This window comes from Mustela putorius, unplaced genomic scaffold (genome assembly GCF_011764305.1).
Source record: "Mustela putorius furo isolate JIRA1106 unplaced genomic scaffold, ASM1176430v1.1 tig00000107_pilon_pilon_pilon, whole genome shotgun sequence".
NCBI lineage: Eukaryota > Metazoa > Chordata > Mammalia > Carnivora > Mustelidae > Mustela > Mustela putorius.
The window spans coordinates 4,909,609-4,924,259 of record NW_025421284.1 but is presented as its reverse complement, the minus strand read 5'-3'; the positions used below and the strand labels follow the sequence as shown (position 1 = coordinate 4,924,259).

The following is a 14,651-nucleotide window of genomic DNA, read 5'->3' as shown; positions in this document are numbered from 1 at the left end:
GCAGCGGACGGGCCTGAAGGACAGCCCGGAGCAGAGCTGCGGCCGAGGCTCCTGCTGCTGGGTTCTCAGCCCCTGACACGGGTCTCGCCGTGCCCGTGCGGCCACTAGGGGAGTCCCCCCCAGACAGCCCTGGCCTCGCCCTGACGGGCAGCCTCTTCTGGGGACTTTTTCAAAATCACCATCTTCTACCGAGTCTCTGATCTTAATGTCTTCGGCTAATAAAGCGTTCACAGTCTGTAAGTTTCACATTGATGTGCGTGTGTGTGTATGTGTGTGCGCGCACGTATGTGTGCATGTGTCTGTCTCTGTGTGAGTGTGTAACGTGTGTGTGTATCTCCACGTCCGTCCGTGTGTGTTTCCATGTGCGTGCGTGTGTTTATTTGGTGGGTTGACTGTTGGTTGAGGTCTCGGGCAAACCGTCAGACTCACCATGTCTGGGCAGAGTTCTGTGGTCCTGCCCAACAGCACAGCGGGACGGCGCACTGTCTGCCCCGGCCCTGCCCCCCCGCAGCACCGGCCACTTGGTTGGTCACGGAGGGGAGGGCCACGGCTAGGAGGACACGGAGCAGAGACAGAGGTGGGGGCAGACAGAGAGGGGGAGGCAGGGCCCCAGTGGCCTCTCCGCCTCTTCCCGGAGCCAGGCGCGCACGACGGCCAGACGCCTCTCCGCCTGTGCTGGGCCGGGCTGTGCCGGCGCCTCGGGTCAGCTTGGGCCCTGGCGGGACTGAGATGTGGGCAGCCACGTGCGGCCGGAAGCTGCCCGGCGGGGCGTGAGGCTGTGCCTGAAAGCTCCACAGCAGCATCTGCGCGGCCAGTCTGGGTGGTGGGCTCCCATGGCCCTTGTCTTCCTCGGACGGACTGATTGCGGAGCACAGTGGCCCCTGCCTGTGCCCAGGTCGTTGCAGCGGCAACACTTCTCTTGTGGACTATCGCGTCGCGTCCAGACCGCATCTTCGTCCGTTCACGTCGATGGGACTGCGGCTCCTTCCGCATCTTGGCTACTGTCGAAAATGTGGCTGTAAACATCGGGGCATGTGCATTCCTTCAAACTAATGTTTTTGTGTCTTTGGGTGAATAGTGGGTGTGGAATTGCTGGTCGTAGGGTAGCGCTAGTTTCAACTTTATGAGGAACCTCTGTGCTGTTTCCCAGAGCGGCCGCACCAGCTTGCATTCCCACCACCAGTGCAGGAGGGTCCCCTTTCTCCGCATCCTCGCCAGCGTCTGTCGTTTCCTGACTGGTTAGTTTTAGCCATTCTGACTGGTGTGAGATGGTATTTTATTTTATTTTTTTTTAGATTTTATTTATTTGTCAGAGATAGAGAGAGGGACAGACAGACAGAGGCGGAGGGGGAAGCAGATTCCCCGCTGAGCAGAGAGCCCGATGCGGGGCTCGATCCCAGGACCCTGAGATCACGACGGAGCCGAAGGCAGACGCTTCGCCGACGGAGCCCCCCAGGCGCCCCTCACTGTGGTGTTGATCTGCATTTCCCTGACAATGAGAGATGAGGAACATCTTTCCATGCGTCTGCTTGTCGGTCATCTGGATGTCTTCTTTGGAGAAATGTCTCTGGTCTGACCATTTTTAACCAGATTATTTGTTTTTTGGGATGTTGATAAATTCTTTGTATATATTGAACACTAACACTTTATAATACGGGAGGGGAGGGGTGGGGGACGGACGGCGGGGGCGTGGGGAAGTGTCGGCAGCTCTCCTTTTGGAAGGATCGGCCGTCAGTGAGTGCGAATTCTCACTATTATTGGGTCTGGCAAGTGTCGGAACGGCTGCCGGCTCATGGCTACTGCCTTAGCTTCTGCATGTCTCACGTGAATTGTGTGCCGAGGTAGATTAAACCCTCACGGAGTCTGGTCTAGACGAGGAGAGGGAGAGAGGCGAGGAGCCAGGCACACGGGAGGGTCCGTGCGGAGGGGGTGTGCCGGGGAAGACGCAGGGACGGGCTGCAGACACGGCAGCTGGCCCCGGGGGCTGGGATCGTGCAGTGCGGTGGACAGAAGCAGGGCCGTGGAAAGCACCGCGCGGGGTGTGTGTGGCGGCTGTGGGCCCCCAGCCTGCGGGCCCCCCACCCCGCGCCGGCGCAGCGGGACGCAGCCCCGCCCTCGTTTGGGCTCACTCCGCGGTGGTCTGCTGCTGTGGGGCAGGTCGGGCAGGTCACTGCAGACTCTGAGATAGTCTCAGAGGATCCCTCGCTCGGAAAGCCCAGACGCCCCGAGACGGCACCTCGTGCCTTTCCTACCCGCAGGCCCCAGTCCCGTCCTTGTCCGTGTGGCTCCCAAATCCCTGGGCCGACCTGTCGCCACGGGCCCCTCCCTACGGCGAGACCTGCCCCACTTTGGACATGTAAACACGGAAACTTGGGCCACCGGAGCCGCTGCCTTCCTTGGTACAGTGACCTGACCCTTCGAGTTCTCTTGGCCCCTCAGTCCCCTGGGAGCTCAGGTTTCCTGGGCTGGGCATCTCAGTCTACTCAAACGAGGCGTGCCCAGGGTGATTCTGGCCCTGAGTCTCTCTGGGCCACCTCCCAAGGCTTGGGGGCACAGAGTGTATCAGACTCAAAAGGCGGCAGCCCCCAGCTGGGTCTGCTTCCCGTTCTCGGTGGCCTGGGTGCTGTCCGTGGGCAGCTAGCCCGCATCGCAAAGACCCCTTGTGTCCTAGACAGACTGCTCGTGGAGCACGGCTGCGACAGAACGTTCAGTGCCGTCCCCACGCGCCCGTCGCCACGCGCCCGTCGCCACGCGCCCGTCAGCGGTCTGTCCGCTACTTCCCTCCCTCCCTCCTTCCGCCCAGCGCCCGCCCAGCGCCCACCCAGCGCCCAACCGCCCAGCGCCCAGCGCCCTCCCGCGGCTCTGTCGTCCTTCCCCACGCAGCCCGCGTCCCTCCACTCCGCAGGATCCTTTGCTGCACAGCTGGGGACACAGTTGGGAGCCCTGTGGTGCCGGTGAGGAGCCCAGAGAAGGGCCGAGTCACGGTGGGCGGTCCAGCGGGGAGGGAGCATGGCCCGTCCTGCCCACCAGGAGAACGACGGGGTCGGAGCCGGAGCCGTTAGGAAGAGACAGAAGCTGCAGGCGGCTTGCAGTGAAGGGAAGACAAGAGACAGGTCCGGCTCCCCCTTCCCAGCCGCACTCTGCCTGTGAGGCTCCGGAGCTCGCTCTTCTGCTGTTGAGAAAGGGTCGGTCTGCGCGTCGGCCGCGTAGGTCCCGAGGGTGTTAATGAGAGCGAGTGAAATGACTTCCTCGCTCCAGGGTCTCCTTTTCCTCCGTCAGGCCGCCCACCACCTGGAAACGTCAGGGGCTCCCATTTTCCAAGTCGAACCGCTGTGCGGCTGTCAGGGCTCCCTGCGGCTCCTCCTCACTCGGCACACTCACCCCCCACCTCACGCCCCCCTGAGAATGCCCTGGACTGCCAGCCTTGCCCCTGAGGCCCGCTCTAACCCCCGTTCGCCGCCCGCGCTGCGGCGCTTCCTCCTCCAGGGTTGGCTCATGCCCAGCTTCCCCTCACTCCTCCGCAACATCTGCTGTTGCTCCGGCAGCCCTGCCTTGTCCCTGTGCTCTCTCGGGACGTCCGACCCCTCCGTCGGCTCCGACACGCCGGGCTCCTGCCTGCATGGACCCCGCCTCCTGCACAGACAACCCACGGGGAGCAGCACAAACGGTGCCGCCGCAGACTGACACGCCCGGGCTCGTGGGTGCTCCGAGGAAGGGCCGGCGCTGCCAGGGGACAGTTCCAGGCAAGAGCAGGGATTTCTGCCCGAGACACCTGCCTCCCCGCAACACCTGCCTCCCCGCAGCCCCGGCGACACCAGGGTGCATGCGGCCGCCAGGGGGGCTCCGAGGCCAGGGCTCCTCTCTGGCTGCGGTTTACGCGAGATGATGCACACAGATGTGTCACTGAGCTCAGAGCTCGGAGGGTCCCGTGCCTGTGCGGCTGCCACGGGCATGGGGCAGAGACGCACCGCCGCCTGGAAAGTTCTCTTGACCCCAGGTCAGTGCTGCCCGGTTCCAAACTCCATGGGAGCCGGGTCGCGCCGTGTGTCACCAGACGCGTCTCCTTGCTTCCTGTCTCCGAGCGAGGCGCTGCGCTGACGCACCACAGCGGGTTCACCGGTTCTCCCGTTGATGGAGGCTGGGCTGTGGCCCCGGGGGGCTGCCGGGACAAGGTCGCTTCAGGACTGTGTGGGCCAGCGTCCAGGGGCCCTTTACCGGGTCCGTCTCTGCTGGCGGACGCCTCGGAACGGAGCCCGCGGACTCCACGTCTGTTTGATCTCCCGAGAGGGGCCAGTTTCCCGGAGTGCTGGTCTCCCTTCACAGCTTGGGCCCCCCGCCCCCGTTCTAGGAGGCGGCTCGTCGTCCACACCCGCCGTTGGCCACTTCCCGGTGTTGGCACTGGGTCGATGCCGTCGATCAGGAGCCCCACTCAGCAGTCTGGCCGGACAGGAGCTTGCCGCACACTGTGCCGCTCTCACGGAACGTCTTGATTCGCAGACGGGGAGACTGAGGCATGGGGGGTGGGTACCTCGCCCGTTCCCAGCCGGTCGGCACGGAGCAGGCTTGTCCCGACCGTCTGACCTCAGAGCCCGACTGGGAGGGGTTTGTTCTCCTCAGCCTGGGATCGGGCCTTGGCTCTGCTGCTTGCTTTGTCCTCGAGGGCTTGGAGCCCCTCGCCATGGACCCGTGCAGTCCCTCTGGTTCGTCTCCCTTAGGAAAAGCACCTCGTGTGGTCCTGGGCTTGCTGGCGGTTGTTTGGGCGACGAGCGCATCAGCCCGGGGCAGCCACCTGCGGCCACAGTTCTCCCTCCTGTCTGTGGGGAGGGGTCCGCTCCGCACGCACACACCGAGGGAGGCCACAGGCAGAGTATGGGCCACAGCTGCTGGCTGAGGTTTTCTGTCCTCTTGCTTTTGTCCAAGGACCCCAAATGGCACTGTGAGCCCGCAGCCCCGGGGCCTGGAGGAAGGCTCGGGAGTGGCTGGGGTCGCCCAAACCAGGAGAAACGGCAGGGATGGGCGTGGCGGCCAAGAGACCCTGCCCAGGTAGGGTCTGGCTGGAGGGGTCAGTCCACCTTCCAGGGGACCAGCAGGGCCTCCGGCAGCCCTCAGAGCCCTGGGCGTGCGTGCCGAGCCCCTGGGATGCTGTCTCCCCTCCTCCCAGGTGGGGAGGAATTGGGGGCACCAGCCTCCATGCAGCCACGAGCGTGGTCCAGCCCCTGAAGAAAGGCGCCATTGGTGGCCTCAGGCAGGTGGCAGGTTCTCTACCTCGTGCCCCCTCCATTCAGCCCTAACACCGACGGGGGCACAGCAAACTCCGTACCTATCCCCCCATGAGAGGCCCCAGGCAGGGCAGCTCCCACAGAATGTCCGGACCCCGCCACAGGGCCTCAGTGGCCCCATAAGCCCTGCCACCCGCCTCCCACCCCGACCGCAGGGCCCCTCCCGGAGCCGAGACCGGCAGGAGCCCCACGTCCAGCCCAGGGTCGAGCACCCGGGCCCACGGAGGTTCTGGCTTCCCCTGTAGGGCCTGGGGGGCCGCACGTGGCCGGCACTCGCCCTCCCGCCGCCCCTCTACAGAGCCCGGCTCTCTCTCCCCTGCGTCAGCCCAGGGCTCTGGCCTTGCTGGCTTCAGGGGTGGGCTGGCACCCAGCCTGAAAACAGGGATGGACGGACGGACAGGGGTGCGGCAGCTGGGGCTGAGAGGCCCGCCCAGCCCTCTGAGGAGGGGTCAGCTCCCCGGGATGAACCCGTGGGACCTGGTGAGCCGACCGATGACGTTTTGCGAAGGTGACTTCTTGTTTGCAGTTTTTCAACTTGAAGGAGTCCTTCCCCCGTCCAGCCGCAGACGCTGAGCGGAGGCCGCGTCGTGTTCAGGACAAGGGGCCTCTTCTCGCCTTCTTGCCCTGGTCCGCTGCATCCCGCGCACACCTGTCCGTCACCTCCAGTCCGCCTGGGAACAGAGAGGGATCTAGAAGCTGCCAACCCCCTCCTGGCCCCTGGCAGACGCGACGTGGCGGTGGTCAGCACTCACCAGCCTCCGGCCTGGCCGCCAGGGCGTCTCGGCGAATTCGGGGGCCCAGACGGTAGCTCTGCAAAGCCGCCTGGGCAGAAGGTCCTGTGGGACATCTTGGCCGAGCCCCGCAGGAAGCGGACGACAGACGCTCCTTACGTGGTGACAGAGGCGAACGCATTCAGTTCTTGCCGGAGAGCGGGGGCTGAGAGGAGCCCCCAGTGCGGGAGGGTCGCCTGACAGGGCCATCCACCCGAGAAGCCAAACCCTCGCAGGTCGGCCGGCCGGTCTGGTGGGGAGGATGGGCCGTATCCCCGCCTGCCGCAGCCCAGGCAGAACCAGACAAGCCCAGCGCGCCCCACCCCACACCGCGGCCAGTCCAAGGGCAGGGACCTGGGGCTGGTGCAGTCCCCTTGGTCGGTAGGGCAGGGGTCCCCGTCCCAGGATGGGTATTGGGTTACCTGGCATCATCTGAGGGCTTGTGAGAACTCTTGCTCCCAAGAGGGGATGGAGGGCTTGGGCCCGGGACATGAGGGGCCCCCCGGGAACTTGGAAGGACACCCAGGAGACCAGAACATGTGCACTGGCCCACAGTCGCCCGACGGAGAGCTCCCACGCAGGCGCGGCAGCCGTGGGAACCGTCACGCTGCACGTGCTGGGGCGTCTGCGAGGTCGGAGTAGTCGGGCACGAGCACCGGGCGCTTGAGACATCTCAGCCCCAAGCAGGGGGTCTTGCCAGTGGGCGGGACCCAGAGCCCCGGGCGTCCCTCCAGCGGCTCTGAGCAGGTCCGGGAGCCGCGGGTGCTGGGTGCGGTCACTGCCCTCACCCTGGGGAGGCACCAGTGCCCAATGGGATCACAGGTCTTCCGTGGAGTGAGTCGGAGCTGCAGATTAACTGGCGGCGAGAAACCTGTCTCACAGGCATCACCGCCCAACAGCTGCTCCCCCAGTCCACAGGCTGTTTGGGGAGGGGTCTTGACGGAGATCACTGGGCCACAGCGGGGTCTTTGGGTGGGTCTACTCCAACGTGGAAGAGGCCGGGGGCAAGACCAGCGCCGGGGATTGCGCAGGGAGGGAGGCGGGGAGCCGAGGAGAGACGGGGCACAGGCCCCTCCTTCTCCCAGCCGGCTCTGCACGGGTCTGGGGGGCTGAGTTACCCGTGCCACAGGCGGGGCAGGCACACAGCGGACGCCGTCCCCAGGGCCCTGCACAGTGGGCGCCGCACTGGAGGTGCCCCAGCCTCCGGGGAGCGCTGTGGGGGTTCTTCTGCCGGGACGGTCGGCCGTCCGCATTGCGGGGCCTTCACGCCCATCCCCAGGACCTACTGATGCCCGGCCCCCGACCAGCGGGGCCGCCCACTGGGTACTTGGGCTGGGCTAGCGTACGCTCCCTCCCCCCTGACCCGGGCGCACCTCCGCCACCCGCAGGCTCCTGACTCTGCCCGCACCCAAGCCCCCACACCCGGCCTTCCCCGGACGGTCCTGCCTGCAGCCTTCCTTCCTCCGGGCTTCGCTCAGTGTCTTCGGTCCAAGGCCTCAGCCCTGGTCTCCTGGTCTCCTGGTCTCCAGGCCGGGGGGACAGCAGTTGGCCTGAGCCTCGTCCCACCAGCCCGGGGTGGACCCGGGCCTGGTGGGGGGGGTTCCCAGCCTCCCCATCTGCACGTTTGTTACTGAGGAACCTGCGTCCATGGCACACACCGTGTCCCACCAGCGGGTCACTGCCCTCCGTCCCCTCTGTCCCAAGGGATCTGACTCCCTTCAAGCTCAGACTTTGTGGGAGGCTGTGGATGCTCTCTAGAGCTCGGGACACCTTCCTTAAGGTGGAATAGTCCAGAATGCAAGGATCCTCAGAAGGAACTGTGACCCCTGGGAGCGGAGGGCGGAGCAGACAGGCACGGGGAGCCGGCACCTTCAGGCGCCACCGGCTGTGGACGCTGCGCCCCCCGTGGCCCCCTCCCCCAGGCTGGGGAGGCCAGGGCAGCCCCCACCGCAGGGCTCTTGCAGCAGGCCTGGCTGGTCTTGGACATGAGCCCCGAGGCACAGGAGCGTACCCGGAAGGCGGACGGAGAGGTCACAGGAATGTCCCTGATGGCCAAGGCCACATGTGCAAAGGAGGTGGTGTCTGTCTTCTGGCCCTCGATCAGTGGCTCATGCCGTGTTGGAAGCAGGAGGGACAGGCTGAGGGCCGGCTGCCTCGCAGTGACTTGTGCCCAGACTCCCTCCCACCGCCCCCCGCCGGCCCACCCTCAGGGGCCGCCCTGGCTGACCTGCTTCCTGAGAAGGGCCCTGGGTGTGTGCTCAGCTCCGGGCTCCCCTGTCCGCCGACCACCCCTCCCGTCTCCGGGGGCTTCGGACGGCGGAGGACAAGGTTCGGTAGCAGCTCCCTACACTTGGTCGCCCTCCGGAGCCTTCTCTGCAGCCCCTGACACGTGGCTCTGGAGGGCGCGGGGGTCTCTCGAAGACGCACAGCCTGTGCAGGGCCAGCGCCCTCTCCCAGGACACGCGGAAGCCACCCTGGGATGAGTGGGGACAAACCCTGGAAGCATGGGCCGCCGCCCCGTTCTGGAGAAGGACCTGACCAGGCCCTTCCAGGTCTGTAGGCCCTGGGTCCTGCCCTGTCTCTGTGACGTCCTGGGGGAGGCAGTGAACACAGGCTCCCTCCCGTGCCATCAGTCCCCACCGGCCGTCCCCACAGCAGCTGCTCGAGGCCCCCTCCCCGTCCCATTTCGGGGAGTCTGCAACATATCGCTGCCTGTGGTCCACCCGCCCCGCCCTGCCTCCAGCACCCACCGTTGCACCGGCACGGGAGGGAACGGCAGGGGCCCTCAGAGCCCCTACGTGGACAGAGAGAGGCACCCCATGCAGAAAGTGGGCCCGTCAGGGACGGGCCCGTCACCCCATGCAGCCTCCCCAGGTGCCGGGCCCGTCCCAGAGAGCCTGGGAGTGGAAAGGGACCAGAGCGGGGCGAGGGGGAGCCCGTGGGCCGCAGACAGGGGGCTTCACCCCTGCAGGAGCTCCCGGAGCCCACCCTCTCCTGCCTCAGCCCCTGCTTTCCCTCCCTGTCTCCCCAGGGCCCGATGCCTGAGCCTTCCCTCCGCGGGGACCCTGTCCGGTCCATTGCAGCACCCCCAATCTCTTCCCAGGAGGGCTGGTTGTGAGAGAGGCAGAGACAGGGACAGAGACGTAGGGAGACAGAGACAAAGATAGGTGTAGAGGGACAAAGAGAGACAGAGACGTAGGGAGACAGAGAGAGACACGGAGACAGAGATGTAGAGAGACAGTGAGGCAAAGAGACAGAGACGCAGAGAGACGGAGAGACAGAGACAGAGACAGAAGCTGAGTATCATTTCATAACGATCTTCAGAAATACTGGAACAAGGGGCGCCTGGGTGGCTCAGCGGGTTAAGCCTCTGCCTTCGGCTCAGGTCGTGATCTCAGGGTCCTGGGACCGAGCCCCGCATCGGGCTCTCTGCTCAGCAGCCCGTCTGCGCACTTGAATGTGGGGGGGTCGTGGGGACGCGTCAGCGCGCGTGTGCCTGTGGGATCTGCCGGCGCGGGCCAGCGTGACCTTGTTTTCTCTGCCCGCTTGTGCCCTCTGCTGGTGTGTCCGGACATAGCTGTCGGCGAGGTGACCTTGTTCCCGGGGAGCAGAGGCTCACACAACACCTTCCTGCCCCCCCCCCCAGCGGATTTCTCTCCTGCTCCCCGTGAAGCCACAGAGGGGCCCAGGGCTGGGGCAGGGCTGCGGGGTCAGGGACTCGGGCCCCTCCTGAACCACAGACTCACTGTCCACCCACAGCAGCGTCCCCGTGGCCCAGGATGGCAGCTGAGGCTCCATTCATCCCACTTGCCGTTCCATGGGGGTGCGGCGTGGGCGCTGGGGGCCCAGAGTCAGGGTCAGAGTCAAGGTGCTTCCCTGCTCCCCGGGAAGCCACAGAGTGGGTCAAGGCCCTCCCTCCCGGGCTGCTTCCCTCCTCCCGGCAATAGTTTAAGAACCAGCCAGCCAGGGGTCCAGAAGGGAGCGGGAAGCCAGCCCTCCCTCCCCACACCCCCAGGCAGAGGACCTGAATGAGACCAGGCTTATTTCGTCCAAGTCTCTTTTTTCCACTCTGGGGATCTGGTCACCTGCGTCACACACATCTTGTTCTAGGTGTGGCTGGGCTGGGGTGGGGGTTTCTGTCCCCACGGGGTCTTCCTGACGAGCCCTCTCCGCCCCCCCCCTGGAGGGGGCAGCCCCTCTGTGTCCGCAGAGGTCTAGGACTGCCTCTCCCTGGGGACAGGGCCCAGGACCCAAGGCCGATCTCCAGGACCTCTATAAGCACTCTCTCCCGAGTGTCACCGCTGTGACTGACACGGGACTCCCTCGGGAGCTGGGACTGGACGTCCGCAGACTCGTGACTCCAGCAACGCCGACTCTCTCTGCAGACTTGGAACCACAGCAGTGTCGCTGGGGTTGAGACTCTCACCCGTGGGACTGTCCCCCGTGGGCCTCCATTTGCCTATCTCCTGCTAGGGACTCCAGGGTGGCCCCCCGGACCTGCCTGGGCGGTGAGGTCACCGGCAGCTGCCCACTCGCCTGGGGGCTTCTGGTTCTGCTTGTTCTCCTGGGACCACCTCCAGACCCTCCCATCACTTATCTCTGCCAAACAAACCATCCCAAGCTGGAGGAAAACAGCTCAGAGCTGTTATTCCTTCTGACTCAGTGGTAAGGAATTTGGGCGGCCACAGCCCTGCACCCCCCCACCCGTGGGGGTCACCCACTGGGAGGCGTCGTTAGCATGTATGGCACCTGGGTTCCTCGGGACCCCTTCCCCTCCTCGGGACCCCCTCTCCTGGCTGGGCTCCCCTCCCCCTCCTCAGGACCCCCTTCCCCATCCTGGGGCCCCTCCCCCTCCTCGGGTCCCTCTCCGTTCCACGGCTCATCACGTGGTCCCTGCAGGTTGCTGGGATTTGTCGGTGATAAGCCCGAGACCCTCCCTCGGTGGGGGTGTGTGGAAGCCGTGTCCTCTGTCTCCACGGTCCCGGGTTCCACCAGCGGGGAGCTGGAGGCCGCGGGAGCCCCCTGGGGCCCCTGTGGGAGGTTCGTGCCCGTCACCGCGCAGGCCGTCCCTGCGTGCTCGGGGTTTCACCCGCTGGCTCTGGCATCGCAGCTGGGCCTCCCGGGGCCAGGGCTCCGAGCTGTGCCCACAGGAACCCCCGCGTCCAGGGCGCAGGCAGGAGTGATGGCCAGAAGTGCGGCCCAGCGGCCCGTGCCTGGACCCGAGCGAGACTTGTGTCCCCAGGCTCCCAGCCAGTGCTGGGCCTGAGGACCTGGGCGGCGGAGACCAACCGGAGTGACGCCTGCCCACACCAGCCACGGTGCTTCGGCCACGACGGTGCTTCGGCCTGCGGTTCTGGCCTTGGTACCCCCCCCTCCCCGCTCAGAGGGCTGGTCCCTGTTTGCACGTCAGCCCATCGATGTCTCCCGAACGAACGGCAAGCACCAACGCCCGGCTGAAGCTGGTCCTTGCTTTGCTTTACGGTTTGGGCTGGGTTTTGGCTGAAGTGACTTAGCGTCTCCTGTGGGATCAGGCCTTGCCTTGCGGCCAAGGTGAGGCAGCGAGTCCAGCTTGGACAGCCGACCCCAGACAGAGCCGGGGCCAGACCGCTCGGAAGGGGAGGCCGCACCCGTCTCTGGGCGGCGGAGGGCCCGGGGGCCGCTCTGGCACCTCTCACCTGAGGCGAGGCCAGCTTGGAGCCTTGTGGCTGCACCTGGGGACAGGGCTGGGGCTGCTGACCATGCAGAGAGCTGGGGCGCGCCCGCTCAGGGCAGCGTGGCTGAGAGCGTGAGGAAGCTGTGTCCCCGGAAGCTGTGTCCCCGGAAGCTGTGTCCCCAGACACTGTTGCCCTCCAGCTGCTTGGACTTGAGGATGGAGCCTCTGCCTTGCTCCCCCGGCCGTCACTGACCCTGTCTTCCCAAACCATGGCCCACGAACCCCTCTTCCTTCCTCTGACCTCCGACCCCTGAGTCAGGTCCCTCCTCAGGAGACGGTGGCCAGGCCCTCGGACTAAGGGACAACTGTCCCAGCTCCTCCCATGGCCACGGAGCGGACTCGGGCCCACCCCACCCTCTGAGCCCCCTGGCCAGTGACCTTGCCCTCTGAACCTTGGCCACCCTCCAAGGCCACACCCGACACTGGTCCCGCCCCAAGTCCAGCCTCCGCTCCTGTGTCCAATCTGACCCCCAGCCCAGGTCCCACCCGGAGTCCAGGACCAAGTCAGCCTGGCCCGCTCATGGCTTCAGTGCCCTTGGCCTGTCCCCAGCTGGACCCCAGCCAGCCTGCCTCAGGGCCTGACAGCCCGGATAGACTCTTCTCCATCTCTGACCTCCCGCCGATGCCCTCCCCTGTCCTCGTGCTCTAGAAACTTCTCCCAAGCCCCAACCTTCGATCCAGACTGGCAGAAGACTAACCCCCTCCTGCCTCCCTCCTCCGAACTTCCTGAACATGCCGGGCCGGTCCCATGGGTCCCCCAGGGGCGCTCCCTGACCCTTGGCCTTGCACGAGGGTCCCCAGGAGCCCTGCTTCATTTCCCTTCCCCTCCTCTGCCTCAGCCTTTCCGTGGAAGACACGCTCACGCCCTGCGAATGTCCCACGCAGCCCGGCTCCTGCCTCGGCACCTTGGGGTTTTTCCTTGGGGACACTGGGTGGGGCCCAGCGTCCGGGCCTGTTGGAAAAGTACCGGCCAGCAGTCCACTGAGACATCGCTTTCTCAGGTTGATGGTTAATCCCGGGCGTCCCTGGACAACAATCTGGCTGGTTTCTGGGAATGCCCTGAGTGGGAGGGGTTCGTGGCCGCAGGCTGGGGCCGAGCATGGAGGCTGCCGCTACCCCCGAAGGCCCTGGGGGCGGGTGGACGGATGTGAGGACCCCCCCCACACACAGGTCAGGGTTCCCTGGACCCCGGTACTGCTGTCTGCTGCCTTTCCTTGGGCTGCAGGGGACGGCTTGGAGCCCCCGGTTTGGGGTCTGGGCCCTTTCTCCAAGCAGCATCCCCGCCCCCCGCGGGTCCGTGATGGGCCCTGAAGGCCCTCAGGGGGGAGAGGCGGAGCCTCTGGGAGCATGGCTGGACGTCCTTGTCAGGACAGCAGGGCCTCATGGCAGCCACGGGGAGGGAGGAAACCAGAGCTTGGTCCCAGCTCTGCCTCCTGCCTGGAGGCTCCACATCCCCAGGACTCAGTTTCCTCAGGTGCAGGGGAGGGGCTGACCCTGCCACCCTCCTGCAGGGGCTCTGTGTGAGGGGAGCAGCGGGTGCAGGGGGCCGACGTCCCTGCCCCTCTCCTCACAGCATCCCAGGCTTTGGAGACTGAATATCCTAACTAAGCCTCATTTGAAATCCCAGAGGAGGACGAGCTGCCGAGAAGCTCCTCCCTGAGATCTGGGCTCCGTCATCCGTGGCATCCCCACTGCCCTGCACGGGGCGCCCCAGGCAGACCCTGCCTTTGCTGGCGGTGTCCAGTCTTTCTGAGCCTCCGCGCAAGGCCCAGTGGCCACACGGGGCAGCCCCGGGCTCTGCCTTCTCCACGGTCCCCATCTCTGCTGCCCGCTGCCTCTGGGTCCGAATTTCCCAGCCCCCAGGGGCAGGTGCCGCTCCAGGCTAGCCGGGGGTCTCACCGAGGGTCTCATCCCTCCCTGGGGCCTGGGGCCCTGAGCAGCTCTCACAGCTCGCTGCGTGCTGTCGCCGGACCGTGCTGCTCTCCCGCGGTCCTCCCATCTGGCTGGGCCTCCCCTCCGTCTGGGTCTCCCGCCGTCCTCAGACCCAGACTCCCCCCGTTCTGGGCCTTGTTCAAGGGGCCGATCAAGCTGAGCTCCAGCGGGGACGAGGACTTCCATGTCCACAGCTGAGAGTCCCACTTTTCCAGCCTCGGGGTGCTTTCCCGCCGAGCAACGGTGTCTCCCCCGAGAGGCTGGCCGGGCGAGTTGAACCGCAGCTCAGGGAAACCCGCCACAGAGGACTCGTGGGCTCATCGTGATGTGCCGCGAGGTCGGGAGAGGCTCCTCCCAGAATCCAAGCCCGCGGAGGAGAGATTGAGGCTCAGAATACTGCCCAGGGACCCCCACCTGGAAGAAGGGGTTTCTGCGATGTGTGACGGAAGCACTCGAGTTACCAAGGTCCCCGAGAAAATTAGGGTCAGCAGGAGCCAGATGCACACCCGACGCCAGTAGCGTACCGATCCTACTGCTACACCGGCGAAAGCTAAGACGATGCCCGGCCCTGCCAGGCGCTAGCGAAAGAGCTGCTCCTGCTTCAAGATCTTCTCAGAACGCGGCTTCCACACTCTAATCTAGTAAGTTCCTTCTAAGAAACTCCGTCCACAAGTTCAGAGACGGGGACCGCGGCAGCATCGACAGAACCAGCCCGACGCCAGGACGGCCGACTGGAGGAAAACGGGTGACGGTCCCCGTGCGGCCCCTCTCCAGGGCTTGTGAGTCTGACGGGCTGGGACGCGCTTGTACACGAGGTGCACTGTGCCCACCGACCCCGCTGGGAGTGGGGGTCACCACAGATCTGGGGTCCCTGGGTGCACATGCGGGTGTCCGAAGAAAATGCCTTTTTCTCAGCTCCTGTGCCTTTTCCAACTATGTTCCAAAAACGTGTTACTT

General features: G+C 65.7%; 1 protein-coding gene across 1 annotated transcript; it reads right to left on the bottom strand.

The window, feature by feature from the left end:
• Window positions 1-1,439: 1,439 nt before the first annotated feature.
• LOC101691190 (translation initiation factor IF-2-like) lies at window positions 1,440-9,224 on the bottom strand. Its single transcript, XM_004768394.3, has 2 exons — window positions 6,032-9,224; window positions 1,440-5,950 (listed from the first exon to the last, which is right to left on the bottom strand). The coding sequence occupies exon 1, from the start codon at window positions 9,125-9,127 to the stop codon at window positions 8,150-8,152; it is 978 nt and encodes a 325-aa protein (XP_004768451.1). The 5' UTR covers window positions 9,128-9,224; the 3' UTR covers window positions 1,440-5,950; window positions 6,032-8,149.
• Between the last annotated feature and the right edge of the window lie 5,427 nt (window positions 9,225-14,651).